General features: G+C 40.9%; 1 protein-coding gene across 8 annotated transcripts in view; it reads left to right on the top strand.

The window, feature by feature from the left end:
* CERS3 (ceramide synthase 3) overlaps positions 1-25,032 on the top strand; it is a 54,749-nt gene that overhangs the window by 17,579 nt on the left and 12,138 nt on the right. For 7 of the 8 annotated variants that reach the window (XM_080607685.1, XM_080607683.1, XM_080607682.1 and 4 more), the window contains 8 exons: positions 1,783-1,900; positions 3,982-4,100; positions 7,883-7,940; positions 8,844-8,894; positions 10,165-10,257; positions 10,522-10,650; positions 12,310-12,416; positions 13,810-13,966. In XM_080607685.1, the coding sequence (XP_080463811.1) occupies positions 1,783-1,900; positions 3,982-4,100; positions 7,883-7,940; positions 8,844-8,894; positions 10,165-10,257; positions 10,522-10,650; positions 12,310-12,416; positions 13,810-13,966 (832 nt within the window). Of the gene's footprint in view, positions 1-1,782; positions 1,901-3,981; positions 4,101-7,882; positions 7,941-8,843; positions 8,895-10,164; positions 10,258-10,521; positions 10,651-12,309; positions 12,417-13,809; positions 13,967-15,500; position 25,032 lie in introns of those variants that run through there. The other variant, XM_080607688.1, reaches the window with a different exon arrangement.

The following is a 25,032-nucleotide window of genomic DNA, read 5'->3' as shown; positions in this document are numbered from 1 at the left end:
TTGAAAAATAAGATATCTTAAGAATATTGATCTAAAGATTTCATAACAGAGGATTAGTTGGGAGTCTGCTAAAAATACCTACTACAGATAATATTGAAGGTGAAAACCTAGGAAATGTTTTTCACTATCAGGAACATGCAATTGTGGTCCAACCTGGGTGGAAAGCATTTCTATACAGCTTTTCTAGAACATCATTTGGATAATTCTGATCATCTCCTTCCACTAGAGATACATTTTTTTCAGAAACATTTTGGATTCCTTTTGCTTTTTCTCCTTTGGTGGAAGAGTAGAGTTATTTGTCCTCCAGACCTCTTCTTTTGTTAGATCCTTCCCCAGGACACCAGTGTGAGGCTGATAAATCAAAGGTGTCCAGTTGTAGCAAATCTAGGCAGACTGGAGGGATCTCAAAGTTTCATGTGAACGCTTTCTGCAGAGCTAGTAATGCTGATGCTTTTTTTTTCTCACTCTGGTTTAATGATCAAAGAATCATTAAAGTTGGAAAAGCCCTCCAAGATCATCTGGTCCAACCATCCCCCTACCACTATCACCCACTAAACCATGTCCCTGAGCACCACGTCCAACCTTTCCTTAAACACGTTGAGGGACGGTGACTCCACCACCTCCCTAGGCAACCCATCCCAATGCCTGGCAACTCTTTCTGAGAAGAAATTTCTCCTAGTTTCCAGCTAAATTTCTCCTAATTTCCAACCTAAATGGCTTACTTCTGCAACTGGAATCTTACGAGATGGGCAAAGATTGGCACCATAGAAGAAAGCTATGAATATATTAATATTTTCAATGCATTTACTTATTTGTTTCACTTTTATTAGTTTTATTTGACTTTTTTTTTCTCTAAAAATGTGATTAGTAGTTTTTTTGTAAGTATTTCAGGATAGAATGAGGAAATTTGGAATGTCGTAAGTTGGACAGACTTAAAACAGAACCAGATAAGATCATTCATATTAGAGATCAAAAGTAATTTGGTTCATATGTTTATAACCATGTACAGTGTCTCCTGAGTAAATGCTTGCCCAACTGTCTCACTGCACTGCTATTGGAAGTTGCTCATATGAATAATTAGCCCTTACATCTGGCGTGCAGTGAATCGGCCCATGAATGAAGAAAACTGACCGCTGTTATGAGTAATAGGGAATCAATTGCTGATATCAGCAGAGAGGAAGGGGCTTTTTTTTTTTTTCACTCCAGAAAAGCCTGCCCAAGTAGAAGAGCAAAGCAGTTGGCTTTGCAGCTTCTTATAGTGGAAAATGGAAGAGAAGGAGAAGCCTTCAGTTTCTGGGGAAGTTGCTGTGTGCCACTGGCTAGAGGCCACATGCAGAATCCTGATTTCTGGGCCGTGGTAGCCCATCGTAACAGTGTGCTAAGTGACTACCTCTCACCAGGAGAAATTATCCCAGTAGCAGTCTTCCATCATCTGTTCACGTTTCATGTTCCCTTAACTATTGCTTAACTCACATGTGTCTGTGAAAAAGACAAGGACATAAAAATCAGGATTTTTTCTATAGTTTCAGAGCATTTCAGGACCAGAAAATCAAGTGGTTGTCTAATTTTTTTCTACTTTTTTTTTTTTTTTCATAATTGCTAATATGCTGTGATTCTGTCTTGGGATTAGTTAAAGGGAGATTACTTGTTCTCATGGAGCAGTCATATGCTATAGCAGATTACAATGCTTCAGATTTACTTTGTTCATATCCTGGTATGAGAATAGCTGAGGTCTTGTAACTGTGTTGTGTTTTTTAATCTTTTCATTTTGTGTCTTTTCAGATATATTGCTATACCTCTAGCAAAAGCCTTAGGTATAAAGAATGTAAGACGTGTGAAGCCACAGCCTAATCCTGTTTTAGAGAGTTATTTCCGGGAGTGCTCAAAACACCCATCCCAAGTAAGGATTCTCATTCTTTTAAAGTAGTTTTGGCTTTTGGAAAATCCCAAGTTTTACTGTTTCAATAAGCCATTAGCAATGACATCGTGGGATGAGTTCCAGCTGATTGACAGATGACTTAATTTATTTGGGTTTATGTTGCTGTTCTGCTGACAAGGGTATATAGCATCCAAAACAGAAAATATGTTTAAGATGTTTAATTTTCTGGCATACTGTTCTAGGCTAGACTGTTAGTATTATTTCCAATGAAGATCAGTGCTCCATCTTTAACTCATTCTGCCTGGAGAAAACATCAGCTGACATCTGTTGTTGGAAAGTGCTATCATATTTATTGCTAGCAGTAATATTGGAACACTGGTATGGAAGCTGTTTGATCTGTTATATTGCTGCATACTTACTCTTGGTTTATGTAAGAAAGAAAAACAATCTTTATATTAACTTGCTGTTGATTTTTAAATTTGAACAAGAAAAAGATAAAAGCCAACACTTACTATCTCAAAACGTGAAGCAACCTGATTGTTGATGGGAAACAGGTACCTTGCTGCGAATGCAGCCTCAGGAAGTTCACTTAACTACAAATACCGAACGATTGCAGTTTTCCTACGCTGTTTTTTAAAAGAAAGATAAGCTCAGTCAATGATTATTGATATGTGGAATTTTGCATTCTGTCCCTGACTCTGCTGCTCTCTTACTGTGGTTTTGGCCTGATATTGTCAGGAGTAGATGTATTCATGTTCACATGTGAGCTCTACTCTATCTGGCCAAGTATCCTGATCTCTGTTTCATAACTTCCTTCTGCATGAGTGCAGTTTGACAATTAATCTCTGAAGGGAAGCACAGAATTTGCATTTTTATACTTCTTGGTACACAGGAATGATTCAGACTGCCTCTTCTATGTGTCTGGCGTAGGAACCAGCATGTCTGAGTGCACAGAGGCCTGGCTGGCGATTGAGGGCATCTAGGCTCCATCATCTGTCAAAACAAAGTCAGTATTCCCGTATGGCAAGTAGAGAGCTCTTCAGCCCACAGGATGGGCTGAACACAGAGCCTGTTTGCAGTCCTGCCCTCCCCAGCAGCTGAGGTGCCTTTGCTCACATACCAGAGCTTGGTTCCAAGGGAAGGAGACTAACTGAACAGGGCTTACCTTGGTGGAGGCAGTGCTGCTGCCACCCACTATTTGCATACCAGCCTTGGAGGGAAAGAACTTCCCCAGGGATGCCTCTGCTCCTGTAGCTGCCCCAGGGGAGGTCAGCCCACACATTCTGCCTCTTAGGATGGAGGAGAGGGAGGAAGCCTACAAGCTGCAGGTGGGGCACCGAGCACCCAGAAATACAAGAATCATGTGGCTGAAGGAGGAGGCAGCTCGTCACCCCTAGTCATTAGAGTAGGAGGGATTGCCTCGTGCTTGGTGCACGCTGGCATGGCTGCAGAGCAGAGCCACTTCGCCTTTGGAGTACAGATAAAGCACAGACAACTGGCAGCTGCACTTGAAAGGCTAGATAGATTTTAGGTGACTGCTGTAGCCCTAATTTATTTTTAGGTGTCGAAAGGAGGCACTCTGGATTTTGCTCAGTAAGATTAAGTGACTTGCCCTGCTGCATGGCAGAACGTTGGATTTGGGAACAGAGCCCAGCTCATCTTAACGCTGTCTCACCTGAAAGACTCATTTAAATGCAGTCTAATGATTATGTAAGGTAAAATATTGGATGCAAGGTCTATGTGCACCAATACATGGCACTCCACAAAGTTACCCCATGCCAAACCTCTTGCTTAGTAGAAAAAGTTGCATCCTTTAAGTTATCAGAAGCCATCAGAGAGGCAATAGCACTATTTGTAGACCCCATACATTCCATGCCTGATTTATTATCATAAATTAGTGTCTTGAAAACCCAGTATTTCTGTGAATGTCATTCAAAAATTAAACCAGGAAGGCTGAAAGTTAAAATACCATGGACAGTTAATATTAGTAATAGTTTTAAATGAAGGTCTTACAGTTGTGGGAAGCTGATATGTGAAGTACAAAATAAATGAAGATGACACTGCTGTAGATCTTGTTGCTAATGCTCTTCCATTTTTTGCAGTCAGAGATTCAAGGCCTTGCCAAAAAGTGCAACTGTACCGTCCATTTGGTGGAAAAGTGGTTTAGGAGACGGCGAAACCTTGAGATCCCAACTGTGCTTCGGAAATTCCAGGAAGCTTTGTAAGAAAAGTCTTTTCTTTATTATGGATTTTTGTTTTGGAAAGTGAGTGAGATCCTCAAATGCCCTGTTGGGTGGGGGATTGTTTCCAGAAAGCTGTGTCTGTCTGACTAGGGTTTTGGTTTGTGCATATGCAAACAAATTGAAAGGATCTACTAGCATTTCTCCAAATCCTGTGACTTAAAAATAGTAGGCTTACAGTTTCTTGGGGGGAAGGGGAACACTCCAAAATATTTTAGATTTCTTCGGTGTGTAATAATGTATTTATTTGTAGGCTCTTGGTATGTAACACTTGATGAAAACATGTAGAGAATAGGAAAACACTTGTCTGTCTGCCTGTAATCATAAGGGAACAAAAATGCTTATTCACTGTTTAAATATGTATCCATATTTTTATCTTGGGATGATATAATGTGTGTATAGAAGTGAGTTCAAGAGCAGGATTCCTGGCATCCTAATTAAGTGGTAGGTGTTACAGCTTGAGCACAGGGTACCATATGGAACATGAGTTTAAATCTGCTAATGAGGGTGGGCCATTGAGTAATTCTGAGTGATAACAATGAATATGTAAAAAAGTTTCAAAACGTCCTCCTGCATATGATTGAAAACTGGAAAGGCATTCAAGAGTCTGATTTTCCACAAGCGTGCGAGAACTTCCCCATACATAAACATTTTACTAATTAACTATTCCAGTGTTATCCAAAATCTCATACAAATTGGAAATCCCCAAATAGGCAGCGTGGCTTTGCTTATGTAGCTCAACCCTTTTTGCTACTGAAACTAACTGTACCAGTGTAAAGCTCTTTCCTAATGTCCTGACTATCTGGGCTTTTGGCTAGCGTGATTACCTCGGCAAAATTCACATGATGATATTATTTGACCTCTTTTAGCATAGATTAGCTTAAAGAACGAAGGTTAAAAGCTCAAAGTTGAGTAGTTTATCAAGATTACTTTGTGCGAATCAATATGATAATGATTTGATCTCCTCTGGGCATAAATCCAGTTGACAGACAGAGGTGTGTTGCTATGAAGCCTGAGTTGAATAAACTGTCTTGGCAAACTGGTGTTCTTTTTTTTTTTTCTTCTGCTGTTGTTTTGTGGATCAGTTAACTTTGTTTTGCAAGTGACAATAAGATTTCCTGCTATCGATACAAGAGTTGCCTGCCATGCGTCCATGTCTCTAGTTATACACAGCCGAAGACTGAAATTAAAACTTGCTTGGCAGCCTGAGTGAGAATGAAGCAAGCCGGTTTTTCTTGTGCAATTTTGTGAACCTTGCTCTGCTCTTTGTCAGTGAATTTAATTGGATATAATTTTCAAGGCAACAAATAAGGAACAGAGTTATTCCATGCTAGTAGTCAGTGTTACGAGCGTTATGACATTTTTGAAAGCCTTCAATCTACAGGATCATTCTTCTGAATCACAAGGAAAATCTGATGAGCCAGTTCTAAACCATACTTAAGCTATTAGTGCTCCTTGTTAAGCAACACTGGGGTTTGGAAAGTCCTTTGCATGAAACCTTCCCTGCCTTAAAAGACTCGCCAGCCTTTAACTTCACCTATTAAATTCTTTTTTGTTAGACTCAGTTTAAGAGAAAAGTTCTGAGAGAAGATTCCTAAAGTTAAGTCAGAAAGATCCTTTTATGTAGTTGTTGTTCTGGGCTGTCTCTGGTGGCCAGAATCAGAGTTTAAAAGGCACGCGTTGTGTACGGTTTGGTGAATTTGGATGAATTTTACTTTGGGTTTTGTTAACCAAATTCATAAAGAAGCTTGGCTAAATGCAAAATGAGGTAGTGCTCTGGCAGTCTTGTACGTACGATGAGTTCATCTGAAGCGCTGAGTGCTTACTGCCAAGTGTGTTCGTTCCGTAGCCTTGTAGGGCTGGGGACCAGTGGTGCGGTTGTACTAGGTGCTCTGTGCTTTGGGTCCGATTCAGGAAGTCACTGAAGCATGCACTTCACCCTGAACGCAGGATCAGTCCAGCGATGTCCACTGGACTCCTCGCACCTCTGCTTGAAATACGAGGAGACCTGATGGCAGATCAGCCCCCGTGTGAGGTCTGTCCTATGACACAGTGGTGTTTTCCCTAGATCTCTTGGTTAACTCTGAGCAAGGTATTACTTGTGAGTTCCCCTCTCCACTTCCATTTCTGTACTGATTTCTGCCATTTGAATTTCTCTGTCTGTGCAGTGGGTGGTTTTTCATCATCTTAGGGAAGATGCTTCAAAGTAGAAATGTAGAACGATTGCTTATTACTGGTGTATCTGGTGGCAATTCTGTAATTGTTTTCTTAACTTCTTCCGTGGGCATGAGACATATCGTCTTGTCTAGTCTCCAGCATCCCATGTCCTCGATTTTTCTTTATTTGTTTCTCTTTTAAAATGCTGGCTCAGTCTTTTGAACATCTCATTCTTTCACCTGGGATATCAGCCTCCAGGTAATGCAGGGCTCAGAAAGGAGGGGCTGCTCTTCCCAGTCTCATCATCATCTCTCAAATGACACTTCATTACTGTTTGCCAAAGACCACAATCATCATTTTTATACATCTCTCAATCAATTAGTGCTAGCATAAGCAGTGTTCTTGTCAAGGCTTTTTCTCCTTTTTAGCAAATCGCTTTTCTGGGAGGCCGTTTGCTGTTCTCATCTGGGATACTTTTGTTCCATGAGACGTTCTCACCAAGTCTGGGGCCGCGTGCCTTTGTCTGAGATTATGACCTCTCTCAGCACGTGATGTCCTGCAGCATTTTCCTACTGACCTTGAAGAGTTGCTCTGGGAAAGGTCAGGCTTGTTCCAGAAGAGGAGAAAAGGGCAAAGGAAGAAGTTTGCCATCACCTGTAGAGGTGGGAGTGGGAACGCTCTGGCTGAGTCTCCAGCCACACCCAGTCCCAGGGACAATACCTCCCACGCAGGTTCCAGAGTCATCACAACGCTGATTGCTGGCTCCAAATCACAGCATCCTGCTCTCCCATACATAAGCAACAACATAGTTTCGGTTCCCTAAGATACACAGGAAATTTTTTTTCCCTTTGCTGACTTACCAGATCAGTGATGAAAATCTGCGAGTTTTATCTGCCTTGATGGATATGCATTTAAACCACAAACAGCTTAGATCAGGCCTAGTTAAATGCAGGCAAACCTAGTCAAAGATTGAGGTTTATGGGTAATCCAGGCCTGTGCAGTAAGATAAAAGCTTACACTGCATCTGTTAAAGCGTCGTAGAGCTCCCCAGTTTTCAACAACTGGTGTTTAAAAACAAAACAAAAAAGAATCAAGAGAAATTAGCTCAGTAATTGAAACAAGTCGCTGTTGGTGACAGCATTCACAATGTTTGATCCGATTGGAAAGTATATGCTATGCGGCTGGAAGGTTGTCTGCTGATATTGAGCTGTGAGATGAATATTCACGTTGGACTAAACAGGAGGAACTGATACAGTGGGAAAGGTTGCTGTCATCAAGCATTTAATTTTTACAGAATTTATTACAATTTGCTGTAACTTTTAGCTTGATCAGCTTGAGCCTGGCTGGAGATTCTCTGCAATAAGCACAAGCAAGATATCTGTATTGTGATAATGTAAAATCATTTACTTTTTTAGCAACTAGTCAAGTATAAGTATTTGAGTAACAATAATTTAGATATAGCTCACACATGGCACCCCTTAATGTGGAATGTGAGGGCACATTTATGTGGAAATTGTCTGTGATACATGATGACTTGCTGTAGGGCTGACTCAGGTTAATGTCTATGGGAAAATAATGTTCTTATTTTCTCCTTTTATTCTTGCAGCTGGCGATTTTCATTCTATCTTACATCTTCCATTGCTGGATTTATATTTCTATATGATGTAAGTTATTTTCATGAAGTTTTGCTATTATATTTTTGACAGAACAAGGACTGATTTGTAGATCTTTGTGAAGCCCATCAAAGCCCATACACTCTGATTTCAGTGGCTGCTTGGGTTCAGATCTTTTGATGTATGTAATCTCTGTGGCAGGCTGCAATATACACTGAAGTTTTGTGTGGATTTCTAAATTTTCCTCTCAAACTCCTATGATTTTTAAAAAAAAATAAGTGTACGAGTTATCAGCCTTTTTAAGAAAGGTTTTAAGTCCCATAGATGGTTTTACAACGTGCCTTGTTAACACCTACAAATGCATCGCATGGCCACTTTTTTCTCAAAGGAAGCAGTAAAACTTTTCTGGCAGCGCTTTTTGGGGTCACAACAACAGTGTGTTTCGTGGCTATTTGTTGAGGTGTTACTCCCAACTTCTGACTCAGCAGCAAGAGAGAGAGTGCTGCTCGTAACTATGTGAGCACTGCCTGGGGTGTCATTAATGCTTCTCCTGAGCAACTGAACAGTTTTCAGCGTGTCTACGGTCATTTGGCTCTTCTCCCCCAACACTGTTTATCATCACAAACCAGTGTGTGTGGCTGGTAAGCACAGCAAAATCTAATCATTGTGGCAACATATCTTGAGTAATTGCAGTAATAAAACACACGCCCACTGCTTTGGATGATGAAATGATGAACTGGAATGCTTCAGGTGTCCTGAAGAGAAGCCAAAATGCTGAGACTAATACAATAAATCTGAGATGTAAGGTCTCTTTAGAAATTGGTGGAGAGCAGTTATCAAGAGTATAGTTTCTCAGCCTGCTCCACATAGAGAATGTTTAAGTATTGAGGATTTTTGAGTTAAGATGACTTATTGTGGCTCAGCTGATCCGTCTGAATCATCTGTCTTTCCCAGAAACCTTGGTTTTACGACATATGGCAGACGTGGGTTGGCTATCCGTTTCAGGTGAGCTTTTTGGCATCGGTCCGTTGGCCTGAGGGCATTCCAGGTATTTCCCCATTGGAAGGGGTAATCCGCAGACATGCTTCTCCCTCCCAGCGGGCACCACCTGGAGAGGTGTGGCACCAGAGTCTTCTGCCCTTCCTTGGTACCTCCTGCTGACTGTTGCAGGGCTTTGCAGCCATCTGCCTCCAGCCAGACCACTATCATTCCCACCCGGCCAGGTTACCAGCCGCCCACAGTAGTCATTTTGTGTTAGAGGCTTCAGTGCAGAACCCCGAGGCTTGCACCAGTCCTGGTGTTGCTGTGAGGCACTGCAGAGCAGCGTTATGCAGAGGGTTGTGCCGAGCAGCCCAAGTGCCGCATGCTCCCTGGACCCCATTGCTCAGTAGCGCAGGCGGAGGGAGGGAGCACTGCAGTGGTTTGACTTGGCAGAACGCAATTCCCTGCTCTGGGAATCTCTGCTCAGTACTGTTGTGTTTTTGTGTGTGTGTATGCATTTTTTTTTAACCTCCAAGGGTCACGAGGCTCTGGTTTCTTACTCAAATATCATACTAACAATCCCCTAACAGATGGCTCCAAGTAAACTGCCTTCTTGCCCACCTGTCAGAGGTTCTTGTGTGCTACCCCCTCCTTCATGTTTCTGTAAATCTGTGGCCCATCACCCTTCTCCTTACTCATCTTCTACTCAAGGGTCAAAAATATAAAGAATCCTGCCTCCCAGCTGAGTTTACTGAGCTCCTCTTACTCATGGGACCCGATAACCAAGCTTATTCCCTGAGACCTGGGAAAAGTAGTTAAGCAAATGAGCAGCCAAGCTGATGTAAACTCAGCATCCTAGCCCTCTTGTGCCCTAAGCAGAAGCATAGGATTTTAATGTAAGCAGATGACTTTAGTCATGAGATGTATGAATATCTACAATGTTAATTGTTCGCCAAAATGGAAAGCTTCATTTATTTGCAGTTGTTTGTAATTAAATGCAGAAGCACTCCGTGTGTAGTTCTCTGACAAAAACACAGAAAAAAAGCATGCTAAAATTTGGGGGTGGGGGAAGAACAGCAGAAACAGAGTTCGGTCTGAGTAAAGGTTAAAATATTTGGCTCCCAAAACATCCTTCTTAATGAAGCCCAGAACATGGATTTAGTTTAGTTTAATTTTTTAAGCAAGACGCATCAGAGAAGCAAAAGTGAGGAAAGGAAAAAAGAAGTAATTTCACTTGGCATTCAACTTTTGATATTCTCCAAGTTAACTGTTGTTTTTTTTATTTCATTTACAGACTTTGCTGCCATCCCAATATTGGTACTACATGGCTGAGATCAGTTTTTACTGGTCTCTCCTATTTACACTGGGGATCGATAACAAAAGGAAGGCAAGTGGTCAGGCTTGTTCGTAGCTACAACCTCTGTTTCTACATGGGAAAATAAAGGCTTGTACAAGTGGCCTGATACGGGATTTGGTGCAGCCACGTGAGGGCAGCATCAGTCTGCACCTGGCACACATGCATCCATCCACGTTCTCCTGGCTGCCAGGGGCACCTCTCTGTGACAAGCATTGCCTGTCACTTCACCCGCAAGGAGACCCTCGAGGGCTCTGTGCTTGCTTGGCTCTACCTTTTTTCTTCTCGTCTTCACAGGATTTTCTGGCTCATGTCGTTCATCACTTGGCAGCCATTGGGCTAATGAGTGGCTCTTGGTGTGGCAATTATGTGCGTCTTGGAACTCTGGTGATATTTGTGCATGATACTGCAGATTTCTGGCTTGAGGTAACCCCGACTACTTCTTTAAAATATATATATTAATTATTATTATTATTATTTTATTGTCCAGCTCATGTTCAGTGATGTTTTAATCTTTTTGCCATCAGTTTCATATGCTCCCTCCCTATCCCCACAGAGAGACAGCTTCACACAGTCATAAATTGTGAGCTAAAAGAGAGCTTCCAGATAATTTACAGAATGTTACAGAATCCATTATGAGAAAAGAGTAGAAGAGAAGTTCAGCAGTACAGTACAGGGGCTGGAAATACAGCTGCCTCCCTGGATTATTCTTGTTTCACTGTTAAAATTAGACCAAGTTGGCTAGCCTGCGAACAGCTTGTCATGATACCAATTCTCAAGCAAATTTAGCAGCTAAAAGCTTGGCTACTTCTCTAAACTGTCTTAATTTTGTCAGCATTCACACTCCTGTGTTGACCCAAGGGGCACGTCTACATCATACAGTTCTGGCTGGAGATACTCAAGCTGTTTCTGACCAAGGTATCGCAGGTACTGGCAGGAGAAAAATGTCTCCCTTTTTCTCCGTCTCTGGACTAAATATCAATGTTCAGAAATGTCCTAAGATTAGGAAGTATGTTTCCCTGCACACAGCTCTGTGGTGACAGAGACCTGCTGCTGGGTTTCTCAAAAGATGAATGCGCTCTGTAGTTCAGTCAATGGCATTATTCTGGTTTTATAGCCCCAGGATTCAGAGTGTAGTTTCATCACCTATTTTGCTGGCAGTACCACCGCAAGCAGATGTTGCAGGCTGTTGCCTCTCATCGCACATTTCTTCTCCAAATATGCTTTCAGTTCTGATGGAACAACTAATAGTGGGGTCGCGCAGTTGGGATTGGTCTAGATTAAAGGCAGTTTCTCTTGCTGGATTACTTTTAATCCTGAACAGTTTTGTGGTCCAATTCACTGTGTGGCCCTTACAAACAGTTGAACCAACAACTGGTACGACAGCACTCAGATGCAAACTGAAGTTGGATACTGGCATAAGTGACGGCCCTGTCACTCAAAAAGAAGTTTATCAAAATGCTTTTTAGACCTAGGCTTGGCACCTGGAGCTTTGTTCACACTTGAGAACAGATGTTTTGTTCAACAGGGTGATTCCTAAATGAAGCATGGGGAGTTGTACACTTCACCTAGCGGAGAAGCAGTAATAATAATCTTTACTAGTGGGACAGAGACTAAAGCTAGGACCTCCGGCCCTCAAAGAGGAATAAAAGTGCCAAATTAGGCACGCAGAAGGGTAACATGCATGCACCAGAATGCCTGTGTATAAAGGGCCACTGCTCCTCTGGAGTGTGTAGATAGGGCCAGCGGCTTCTCTTTGATTCAGCCCGCTTTGAGTCTGGTACAACAAGAGATGAACCTCTGTTTTCAAGAGCACTTTGTGTTTTCATGACACTTCTACTTTCATATCGGAGAGCTGTTCCTCAGGCCCCTGATACAGAGTTCTTGCTTTTGAGATAAAAGGAGAAATATAAACAAAGAATCTGTTTTGATGCTGCTATATTAGGTATCAGTAAAATGATTGCTCTGTATGTCAAACAGGGAGGAAACCTCCTTAGGTGGAAGATGAGTTCTTGTTTATGAAAATGCTGAATGGAACTTATTTCAGAGAATATTTGTAATATGTTTGATTTTTATTCAATGTAGGCAGCCAAAATGTTTAATTATGCTCGCTGGGAGAAAACCTGCAATGTGCTGTTTATCATCTTTTCTATCGCATTCTTCATCACAAGGATCATCCTGTTCCCCTGCTGGTAAGCGATATTTAATGTAGTCAGAGGCTTTTATTTCATTCCCATTTCCATTGAGAGGTTAGTATTGGTTGTGACGGGAAAAGAGAAGAAATGGATTGTATCTTAAAGAGCAGAAGCTGGGCTTTTGTTATTGTTGACTTTAGTGGCCAGCTGGAAGAGTTGATAAAAAAAAACCTGTAATTTTCTTTAAAAATTTAAGTAAAAATAGTTTTAAAATGAACCTCTTGCAAACATATTAACATAAATAAAGGCTTTCACTTATTATTTAACTTGTTTTCATAAATTGTAGTTAAATACTATCAGCTCCTATGTTTTCGAGTGGGTTGAGCTAATTACAAGAAATCATTGTCCCTTTCATTACATCCCTCCTGCTGCAAAGCAGAGTACAGTCTGTCCTATATGATTGCAGTTATTTTTTTTATTTTTTTTGTAGTGCATACTTTTTAGTACCTAGCTCTCAGGTAGTACCTCGCCTCACTTACCTATGTGGGGAACATTCAGAAAAATTAAGGTGAACCAATTAATTTCTGAAGTCAGTGCACATAAATCATAACTTAGCACTGCAAATTCATGTGAGCATTTACTATGATTTAATCTGCTTTGGAGTATCCACACGGGTGCTTAGTGTGCTTAATGCTTAACATGTTTAGCTTTTAAAAAGCGTTTAATGTGTTTCACATTCACGGTTTCATTGATTCGTTCTAGTTTGCTTTCATGCCCCTCCCTGCATGTGGACAAACCCTTAGAGACCCAAGCTGGTTAAATTAATAGTTCTGAACATTGATCAGCACAAGGTTTTAATTTCCTGTAGTATTCTTTTTCAGAAATGCTGATGTCTTTTACTTTCTTGTTATTTTTTGATTAACTGCACAAGTGATCTCCAATCATTTTGCTTCACTGAGTTTCTTGTTCTTGAGCTTGGAAGCAAAACGTGATGAGATTAAAAGGACTCAAAAAGCCCAAAATAATATGGAAGAAGTGAAGTCGCAAGATGGACAAAACACATGTTAATTAACAAAGAGCCCTGTTGCAAAGCTTGCAGGATTTTCTCTGAATGTGGATTTCAGATTAGAGAGAATTTGCATGAAAAAATGGCATAGACAAGCTCTGTGTTGCATATTATCTAGACCACACAGAGCTCAAGATCAAAAAAAAAATCTATGCTTTTTTAGCATACTTTCATACAAGACTCAAATTTCTTATCTTCTGAAGTCTGTACCTCAGTAGAGATAATATAGTTAAGCCACAGCTTGTTAATTAATCCGTCATCTTTGCAGAGCTTTTTAAAATTTTGTGGAAATAATTAATCAGTTTGGAATGTGAAATAAGAAATCGTTATAAATTGCATGGAGAAGGAATATTGCACCATAACAGTGACCTTTATTTTTTTTAGGATTTTGCGTGCCACGTTGTATCAACCTACATACTACTCCACTACTCCTGTCATAGCATACTTCTTATTCAATGGGCAGCTATTGATCCTTCAAGGCTTGCATTTATATTGGGGTTACTTAATCTTCAAGATTTTGAGAAGGTTCATTTTCTTAAAGGTAAGCAGTTCTGTTTCTGCAGAGAGGTGTGTGGAATATCAGCCGTATGCTAACACTTCCAATAGAGGTTACTTGGAATTTCTTATTGTTTTCTTGAACTTTCATGTCAGCATTTTTGATAGGCACCTACTAAGTATAAACATGTTCAAATGTGCTTTCTACCTCTCATTCATGTTTAAGGTCATAGATCAGAATATCAAAACTTCAGGCACAGCCTTTTTTTTTTTTTCCTGTATTTGATGTTTTGTTCTGATAGTAAATGAGAAGTGAACTGTTACAAAAACTGGAGCCCAAAGATGGCATTGAACTCTTGAAATTCCTGCGTTCAAGGTGAAAGTAATCTTTTTCTCACAAGACTATGTAAAAACATTCAAAAAAAAAAAAAAAGAGGAGAGGCGAGTGGTGAGATCTTTTAAAAACTATAGAAATCTTGTTCTTCAGGTTTGTCTAAATCTGAGCTTGGCTACGCTTGAACATTCTGTTTTTGGACTAAGAAAAACTGTACGAAGCTGATCCGGTATTATATTATGACATAATGAAATAGTCACATTCAACTGTGACATATAAATAGATCAGCAAGAAAGCTGAAGAAAAAGCTCAAAGGCTTTTTCTTTTATTTTCAAAGAGGCTGTTTAAAAAGGCTAGCTTTGCCGAGGATGTCTCAACATATTCAACATGTTCAGTAGAGTAACAGTGCAAGTTTGGGGCTGTCATAATCTACTTTTAGCTTGTAGATGAAATTAATGTGGGTAAAAAGCTGTAAAGAAATGTTTGCTGCAATCTAAATCTTGTTTGATTTCCTGAAGTAAAACTTTCACAAGGTCTTTTCTAGCAAAGTATGCCAGCAGCATTTAGAAAAGGACTTTGGAGAATGTCTCAATATTTGACATAACCATTGACAGGGATACTTTGCTAATTAAGGTGAAACTTGTGCTATTGAAAAATGGTATTCCTTGTGAGGATCAAGGGACAAAAAACTTGTGATTTTGTCCTTTTGTCTGAAGCAGTTAACACTGCGAACCATCTTAGGGAAATAGAAATATTCTTTCTACCCATATTAACCATTGTTTGACTGCTAACAGAAACCATCCTATAATTTACTTTCTGGAAATAACTAGCAATGAACGCAGCGCAAATGCAATTACACCCAAGTTTGTTGCCAAGGCATGGTCCCTATCACTGCAATAACATCCTGATCCGAGCCTCTTTGAAGTTGATGGAAAGAGTGCTTCAGATTTTAATAGCAGTGGATGAAACTAGCCGATTATTCTGGCTATCACCATGCAAATGAGAAAGAGACAGGTCAAATATCTTCATTCTCAGTCCAAGCTTGTTCTGTAGTCCAAGTATTTTTGTACTCTTCATTTGTTTATTAATTTCAACCAGTACGATGAGACCCCATCAGCAAACCTTGTCTTTTAAAACAGCTTTTTTGAAGGGAAAAAAAAAAAAAAGAGAGAAAGCCTTTAGATCAACAAGAAAGCTAAAGAAAAAGCTCATTTACATGCCATAACTGTGAACTTCAAATTTGTAGATCATGGTACTTTAGGCCCAGTCTTGCTTTGATGGAGAGGTTCAACTAAGAAATGTAGCTTGGCAGTGTAGCTTGGCATTGTAATCCATAACGATTGTTTCTAATGGTTGGGATTTGCAGTAACAGTGTGCAAAGTGGTATTTTTAGTTCCTAAAATGATGGTCGCTGGGACTGTTTATGCTTCATTCTTCCTTCCTTCCACCCCACTGAATTTTCCTGATGACTTTTGACAAGGATCTGAATAAAACGTTTCTTGATGAGGTACTTGGGAGGATGATTTTGTTGATATTTTTTGTTTGTTGTGTTTTCTGCTTTATTTAAACCTGGCTTCTCAAGGAAGCTTGTGCAATCAAGCTACATTTGTCTGATCCCAGTGCCAATCTCAGCCTCACTGGATGGTATTCCTGGATTCCTACAAGTCTTATGCAAATAGCGGGATATCATAGGGAGATCCGATGTCTTCCCTACAAGAAAACTGGTTACAAATTCAACCCTTGTTAGAGAGAAAACAATTGGACATAAAAGGAAAAATCTGTAGAAGAAACGGCTTGCTTTGTGCTGCTTTTAAAACATGTTTCTGTGTTTCCTTAGGCACTGAAAGACTTATGTTTCTTCCATGTCACTTACCTCTGATTAATTACAGTCATTTCTGGCCAGGCTTATTGGGTGTTAGTGTTTTACTTCTCGTTTTCTTTTTTGATTGTGGCCTTGTCCCTGCACTGAGCTGGAGTTTGTCCTGCATATTTCACTGTAATTTGACAGAATTTTTGACATAATTTTAGCTCATTGTCAAAATATCTGTCAGGAAGTTTCATCAAAATTAGCCAGATTGACCAATATGTCCTATCTGTCTTTAACATCCAATCCTATAAGATGTCACTAAAGGCAAATTTTTATTGAGAAGTAAACATCTAATAGAGAAAGGTAAAAAAAACGAGGAAAGAAAAATGAGGTACTTTAGCCATGAGGAGTGAAGTTGTTTGACTGTAGTACAGAGAAATTTGTACTTTACATGAGAGGTATGACCTGGAATTTAGCAACTCCACAACAAGTGCATACAAGCCTATTGCAAAATCTGCTAATAAAATGGGTATGGCTGAAACAGTTCAGGAAGAGGCAGAAAACAAATTCCGCGTTTTGGGCTTTGGCATAGCTTTTCATCCACACTGGTTGGGTGTTGTTTTTTTTTTTTGAGAGTCCACTGCAAAAAGGTCTTCAGATACAATGGTTAAGAGGACGTTGCTAGGCCAGCTATATAAGGCCATCCTGCCCTGCCTGCTTATATGCCTTTGTAGGGGCAGAAATGCTTTATTTTGAGATAAGAGCTTTTTGTGTTAGTCACTGCTAAAAAATGTAAAAGCACCAAGCCGGCATCTCTACCAGGGATTTTTGATTCCTTATACAGCTCTCGGAGAAGATGGTTTCCAAATAACATTTTTACAGTGGCAGCAGCAGCGGGCCTAGCCCTTTTCAGTCTGCATGACTTCAGCTGGCTTGCATGTGCAGCCTGTTTTCCATAGCGGTGGCAAACTTGGCTGTGAAAGCAGCCAGTGCCTCCAGAGCTGCAAAGGCAACTCTGGGAAGAATGGTGTTTGCAAGGCAGCACTCCTCTACCTCTGCGTTTGTTACGGACGTGCTCCTCACAAATAGCTGTTGCTATTTTAGTGAAATGCCAGTAAACCGTCGCACTTGCAGTAGGAGGGTTTTGTTTCTCCGCCCAAGACTTCTAAGTTTTCATTCAGAAAATGGGCAATGTTGGGCATTTTTCTTGAAGCAAGTTAGTTACTTTAGGTGGAAAAACAAAGTCTCAATGTAACTGGGGATAGGGACTGCTGTGTAACTATATAGTCCTGAAGGAAGCTCTGAACATATCAAAGGTGTGAGGACTTTTCTCAGCACCTTCTGTGCCTTGAGCCACCCCGCGTTGGCGGGGTCACCAGTGGAAATGGTGACGGTGCAGCAGTTACCATCCCCTGGCATCCTTCGAAGGGCAGGCGTCTCCTCTGATTGCATCCTTCTGGCTCACGCCATCTCCCTGCCTGAAACCCAGTATGCTTTCATGTATTTTATTCTGGGTGGAAGGTGGTGTTGTCCCTTGTCAAAGTCCAGGCTAAGGAACCTGCTTGGGTCACACGTGAAATGCGGGGTGTGGTGAGGGCCCAGATCTCCAGGTGGTCACGTACCCGCCAAGTCCCCTCTGCTGTTCAGAGGCTTGCACAGAGCTGTGCCACAGCTTGCTAGAGCTGGGGGTGTAGCTTCAGCATCCTCACCATCAGGCTGCAGCAGGAGGCTGTGTTAAAGGCAGGGATTAAAACAGAAACGACATCGGGAGCGCGGCAGCCTTGCCAGGCGGTAACTTTCTTCTATGCTTTACTCTTCCCTCTTGTGGAGGGGTGGGTGGCTTTTGTCTGCCACTGGGCGGACAGAAGCTCTTCATCTCAGCTCTCGCTTCCCCTCGGCACTAATTATCCTGTCTCTCTGGGATAATTGCTCGGCTGACTTGCTTCAGCCAAAAAGAGCTTGGATTAGAAACCCTGCCATCTCCCTCCTCCCAAGTACTGCAGCCAGAGACGAATTAAAATGAGGAAAAAGGAAAGAGGGGTGTAGAGGATCTTGCTCTGCCCTTGTGTGTCCAATTTTCTCAGCTCTGGGAGTCTCTGGTACCTGAGCTGATGGCACAGACAGTGCTGGTCCCTACACGTGTGGGCCTTGTGCCGCCTTTCCCCCAGCTCAGTCCTCCAGGAGTGTCCTAGCAAGGGGGCAAGCTGGGCCACGTTTGTCTACGTCACATTAAGAAGCTGTTTATTTTCTATGGGGTTAAATTTGGAACAGGAATAATATTTTTTTCAAGTCAAAGATTGTTGTTATGCTGGAAAATGTTTATTTAAAAAAAAAAATCCAAACAACTGAACATGAACCCAAACGTCCTTTTCCATAGGACATTTTATGACTCTGTTTACGAGTGAGGCACATCCATGTAAGTGAAGCCCTTCAAGGTCAGACCTGTAGGCATTTATCTTAGGTCAGTTCTGCAACGAGAGGACGAAGGACATTTTTCAGTGTAATTTCTTTTCGAGTTAGGTCAGGCAATTGCAATGTGAGCTGCTGGCTGCCATCTTGATGTCCAAGGCCTTTTGTTGCTAGGGAACTCGGTGTGTTTCTGTAATATTGTTCAATTACATGGTTAAATTACCCACTTGTATCAGGTTTCAAGCACCACTGAAACATGTCTAGTCATCATGTCTGCACATATGAGAATATTTTAGGAAAATTGAAAAAACATATAGAGAGGTATGTACATGTGCACTGATTTAAAATATCTCGCCAGGAAAATCCCATGGAGATTAAACATTTTATTTCCAAGGTCAGAAAAAGGGAGCGAATGACAGCAGCTTATAGCCACATTATTATGGCAAATTAAGATGTAAAATATATGTTAAATCCATTACACACCGAGTTAAGGTTTTGAGACTACGGTGTTTTAAATTTTGAAAAATATGTGTAAGTTGTAGGAAATGGGCATGGTGTCCACATGACTCAGATACTTCAGGGCTGATGCGAAGTCCATCAGTGGCAGAAGGTAATGGCAGGTTTTTAATGGACTGTAATGTTACCAGCAGTATATTTTCTTCTTCTTTTTATTGCTTTGTTGCCGTCAGACTGTCCTTGACTAAGGCAACGAGCTTCTTACTAATAGCTGGTGTTCTTTAGGAGTCATCAAGTACTGTTTGGATTCACCTTGGTTCTTTCTTCCTATTTTTTTAAACTACTTACTGACTGCAAAACGAAAGGAATACGGTAGTTTTTCTTAAGCATTTTTGGTCGGGCATACTCTTGTCCATGGTTTATTCATTCCTTACTTGGTCTGAATTCCCAAGAGAACAGTGAGAGTTAACTCTCAAAGAATGACTAATGGCAGTGTAAGATAGCTGAAAATGATAAGAAAATACTATTTTGGGCTTGACATAAGAGCTGTGAAATACTTGTTATGACACTTCTGCTAGGTCCAGCGCTCCTTCCTCTACTGCATTTTGCTCTGCCGGAGGACTGCTCTTGTGCTGAGATACCCCTGCCAGTTCAAGTTAACTTTCTTTCCTTTTCTCTTAGGTACTTGTACTGGGATGCCAGTACAGTCCTTGCCGTTGAAGTGGTTAGCCACATGAAGACTACTTAAATCGGTTATTTCCTTTTCTGCGTCAAAATAACATACACTAGTGATGCTGTATCCCTAAAAGTTTAACTCAAATACTTCAGTGTTTTAATAGTAATGCACAGATGAGGCCTGAAAGTCCTTTGGGACACAGACGTAACCTGCTCTTGTAAAGCATGCCCTCACTGCTTGAACTGAAGAGTAATGCTGCTTTACACCTGCACAGGTGCTGACCTATGCTCCTTTCTATCTTTCTTGTTGTGAATTTACCTCTTTAGAGACTTGCTATAACCCTCCGTGTAAGCTTTTAAATTAGGTTATACAGTTCCCAGAGGCCATACTACCTGCGTTCTGGAGGAGGCTATTCAGACGCACCTCTGCTTCTGCTGAGCTTTCTTTCCCTGGGCCCAGTGTGGAATTCTTTTGTTATTTATTCCTCTTACTTTTTATTTTTGTTTGTTTGGTCTCTTTGCATCAAGAGTGACTTATAAGATTCAAATGAATTATTAAAAATAAATTTTGTAACTTTGTGGGACCTGCAAGTATGAAATTTCAGTTGTGAATTTGGGTGAGAACTTTCTTGTTCATTTAACATAGCCCCAGAGCATGTTCTTTAAAGCAATGCTTTTTTCCAATTTTCTCGCTTGCAGGTAACATTCATCCATGGAAGTACAGTCTTCCGTGTATCAAATTTAAGCCTCCCTGGCGCTTGCTTTCTTTTCCTTAGTTACCTTTAGAACCAGGTCTCCATCTGTCACAATCAGACCATGGATCCACAGTGGTTAAAACCTTACTGGCTTACCTTCGATACGGGAGTCGCTCTTTAGCCTCTGTTCACCCAGGAGCGCTGCGACTGCGAGCGCTTGGCTGCCCTCGCAGCTGGGGCAGCACGGCCGTCCTTGCTGAGCTGTGCAATAACCTGAGATATGTAACTCTAAATACAAATCGTAATTTTAAAGCTATGGGGGGAAGAAACCTTATGTAACACGTAAGTAGAATGGCCTTTAGAGAAATTACATTTTAAATCTCTTTGGTGGCAAATAACGCTGGAACCGGTGTTCAGGCGTTTGAGCTGTGCGCTGTTCAGTGTGCACCAGGGACACCGAAGGTGAACTCGGCCTGGTTGCTCCCGGCTAATAAACGCTGACTGTTAACTTCAGCTGCAAAGGGTCACACCGTGACCTTGATCGTACCCAACATCGCTGTGTTTCCACGCACCGTGCAATTACTGGGATGTGAAAATGAACTCTCCAATGTATGTTGAGTTTTGGCATGCACAGCATTTTACCTGGCTCCTAAAAAGTCTTTTTATTTTTTTTAGCAATGGAAAACTATTTTCAGAACATTTATAATCAAAAAATAAAATTAAAGAGAATTAACACAGGAAGAAGTTATTCATTTCAGCAAAATGTCATTTGACAGGAGTTTAACAGGGAACAGGGTTTAGCTCCCTAAACCATAGGCATTGAAGTTTTTGTTCTGTTTACTTTTTTTCTTATGTGCTTTAAGCCCGTACTGTGCCTATGGCAGCCAGGGTGTTGATAAAGCAGACCACAGAGATTTGCTTGCTTTAGTTCCAAGTAGTCCTCATAAAAGGGGTAACTTAGGTTATCGTTATCCTCTAAAATAGTAAATTACAATTTCATGCCAGCGTAGGATTGGGGAATTGGTAAAAAGCTTTTAGTGGAGATTTTGTTTACTTTCTATACTGGGAAGGGCTAGTACGTGTTAACGTCCTGCTTCAGAGTTCTCTGAATGGAGGTTTAGCACACATACAAGTCAGATTGAACTTGATTAGGAGGGGTTGCCTCTCCTCCATTTTAAAGGAAAATGGGTTGTAGAGAAGTTGAATTTGTTGGTTCTCTATGGATAAACATTTATAGCAGTTTTTCTCATGAGGATGGCTTATTAGGGGAATGAAACAGGATAAATGGAAGTTTTCCCTCTTAGAGATGAAAACCAGTCTATCTGGGAGCCTTCCCAGTTGATTAAAATTATTGCCTTTGAGACATGGGTTTTTTAATAGCCTGGAGATGGGAGCTAGCCAGCCAGGTCAGCAGCATGAAGGCTCATGCCCTAGTAAAATGAAATTACTTCCTGTTATGACTTTCTTTCATCTGCATATTTCCCATTCTGTTACAGCAATCTAGTTAAGCCCAAAGCCTGGCTACATGTCGCACTTCGTGCTGCCAAATTCATCTGGGGAGGCGGGTTGAGAGGCAGGCAGAAGAAAAAGTAAAAGAGTAAGGTTTGCTGGCTGTCTTTACAATGGTAGGCAAAATGGAGAAGGCCACTGTATGCATGCTGGGGAGCTCCGGGCTCCTGCCCTTGCCGGAGATTTGAAGTCAAGGCTGCCCTTGATACCAGTAATATATATTGTCAAAGTCAGCAGCTGAGCAATGACTGGGGAGGTACATTGTACTACTGAATTGTGCTCCTCACATTTTAAAACAGCAACCGTGTTCTTTGTTGGAATTTTGATTGATTGATTTTTTATTTTTTTATAAACCCATAATTCCACACCACCTTTCCCTTGAGTATTATATAAAAATGAGGTGAAGGTTAGAAAATGTAAGTCAAGGACTGTTATTACCATTATGGAGGAATGAAGTAATGAGAAGCTGAAGAAAATAATGTCCAAGCATTTGATTGGAATAGATGGGCTTGTGAACGTACGCTGGGGTGGACAGAGTCCCCTTCCACAGCCCTGTTATGCACACGCAAGGCTTTGCAAGAGCAGACTCGGTCCTCTGGCCATACTCCAACAAACTGGGTGTGTGGATGCTCCCTCCGCCTCTCGTCTATTAGCTGTGCCATAAACAGGGCTGTGCTGGTGTCCTATGTGCCGCGTAAAAATCCTTTAGCTGCTTTATTGTTTCCAAATTGCTGTGTTTTACTTCAGTAGGAGCTGCAGATGACCACTGCCTCTAAGAATAGCAAATCAAAACTATATGTAATTCTGAAAGCAAAGCTTCCTGCCCTGGCCAGTTCAGTAGAAGTCTGCAGCGTTGATACGGGGCCAGGTTCTCAGCTGGTATAAATGAGCACGGCTCTACTTGAAGTCAAGGAGACTGCGTTAGTTTTCAGCAGCAACGGATCTGGCCAAACAAGCGCCCCCTCCCCTCTCCCTGCGTGTATATGTCTGGCACACAACAACCCTACTTTTTGTAACTCTGTGATCTAAATGACATTTTTTTTTTTCATGTGAAAGTTCCTAATTCAGCTAAATGACAAACAGTCAAATTTTTGCTTTACAATTCATTGATTTGCCCTGCTGTTCATAGAAAGGCATTTGCTGACAGTTTTTCTGGCGTCTCTTGTTAACTGCTCATATCTTTTAATTTTAGAGCAGAATATTTATGAAATGTTCCATTTGTTGCTAGTTTTTATATATGCTCCTATATAAAAACTATATATATAATAGTGTGCATATGTATTTATTTTTTCAATTGCCAAAAATCAATTCACAGAACAAACCCTAGATCTTCTATGGAACTTTTGATCCCTTCATTTATTATTTTTAATATATGCTGCAGTGGTTTGAGTTGTGACTTTCTTGTAAGTTGAGTAGCTCTCAGACTTTCAGAGGGGTTTACAGTACTGCAGTCTGCTGAATCAATTTTTTAAAACACTCTTGAAATAAAGTTAGTTAATGATAAATTAATATCAATTGAGAAAGAAAACTTTGTCCTATCTTGTATTTAAAGAAAATGTTTCCCTAGGTAGACCTGGAAGTGCTCCATAATCCCTATTCCATGCAAAGAAGGCAGGAAATCTTAAAAGGAGCAGTCTGTGCTCTGTACCACAAGTCTAATAACTTCTGACTAGGCACAGCATGTGGCAGAGTTCAGCTCATCAGAAAACAAACCAACGAACGCCATCAGTCGCTCAGTCCCATCAGGGGGAGATGCAGAGGGACCTGAAGCCTGTGAGGGTAGGATGTGTCTCGCCTCACTTTGGCCATATAAAAGCTGTTTATGGCTCAAGTTAAAGGGTCCCACTGCAGCCACGGAGGAGGTGAGGTGACTCCAGCGAGCAATTCGCTGTGTCCAGTGGGGTCACCTGCACGGTGGTGGGGCAGCTCACCCCCAGGGGAACCGGTTTCTCTTTTTTTTTGGTTAGAGAGCAGTCCTAGATGACAAGTTCCGTAGATACCTGACTTTCAGAATGCTGAACTTTGGTGAAATAAATCCCCCTCCAGGTGAATTAAGTCGTACAAGTCTCAGGGACTTCTACTGCTACTTAAGAAAGTTTCTTCATTAGGTGCCACTGGAAGAATTCTATATCCAGCCTTGATGTTAGGGTGTTTAGAAATACTGCATTGGTATTGATTTTAGGTATCCTGCCTACTGCTATGAATGTGAAATGAAAAGACATTACGTGTTAGGTATGTGACTTGAAAATTGGTTCAATAACTTAGTACTGGGGCAATGTTTGGATACATCACACGAGGAACGAAACGCCTCCTAACAAAGAAAATAGAGAAATGCACGCCTTAGTGGGCACGTTATATAGGAGAGAAGTGCCTGTTGTTTACAGAGTTACATTCTTTGCAGTTTCAGGTCATATTCATAGTGCCGTAAGGCTTCTGTAAGAATACTCTTTAGCAGCTGTGTTGTTTCAAAGCATTTGCCTTAAGTGCAGTATCCTACCTCACTAAGTGAGAAAAGTACGAGTGTCTGATCATCTGTCCTTCAGCCAAAAAAACATTTCTAAGGAATAAAAGTGCATGTTCTGATAAAGGTTCAGAACACTGAACTCCTTGGCTTAATGCAAGTTCTGTGCTAGGGTAAAAAAAAGTTCACTATACAGAACAGCATCAAATGCCTATTATATTGTTCTTTGTTTCTCTGCCAACTGTGGATTTAAAATTGGAATAATTCAAAAAGCAGTGGGACATTATGACTCACTCAGTACCTCCTGGGCTTTTGACATTATCGTAAAGCCACATACACTTGAGTGCAAGGTTTAGTTAGTGGATTTCAATAACACAGTGAGCAGACTTTATTGAAACCACAGAGTACCTGATTAACTGTAAACAATGATTTATTTCTTCTGAACAGTCATGGTATTATAGCTCCAGTTACAGGTGTGGTATGCTGAGTGTCAATGCAAGTGATATTTTTCAAGGTTAAATGTACTCCGTCAGTCAAAATCAGGGAGATATTCTAATAATAGTGTTTAGCTTTATGTGGCTATTCTTTTAAATATTTGTGGAATTAGTGTAACTTTTAATTTATTTTTTTCTCTGAGTTCCTTCTGAAAATTTGCATTGGAAAACTTGGGGAACGGGTATTTCGTAGGAGAGGGATTCAGTAAGACAAGTTTTGGCCACAAGATGTCCACTGTAATTAATCTGGAGTCTGCATCTTCTTTTAAAAA

Source organism: Anser brachyrhynchus (assembly GCF_964034855.1).
Source record: "Anser brachyrhynchus genome assembly, chromosome: 11".
Lineage (NCBI taxonomy): Eukaryota > Metazoa > Chordata > Aves > Anseriformes > Anatidae > Anser > Anser brachyrhynchus.
Note: the sequence above shows the minus strand (reverse complement) of the source record. Positions and strands in the feature narration are given on the sequence as shown.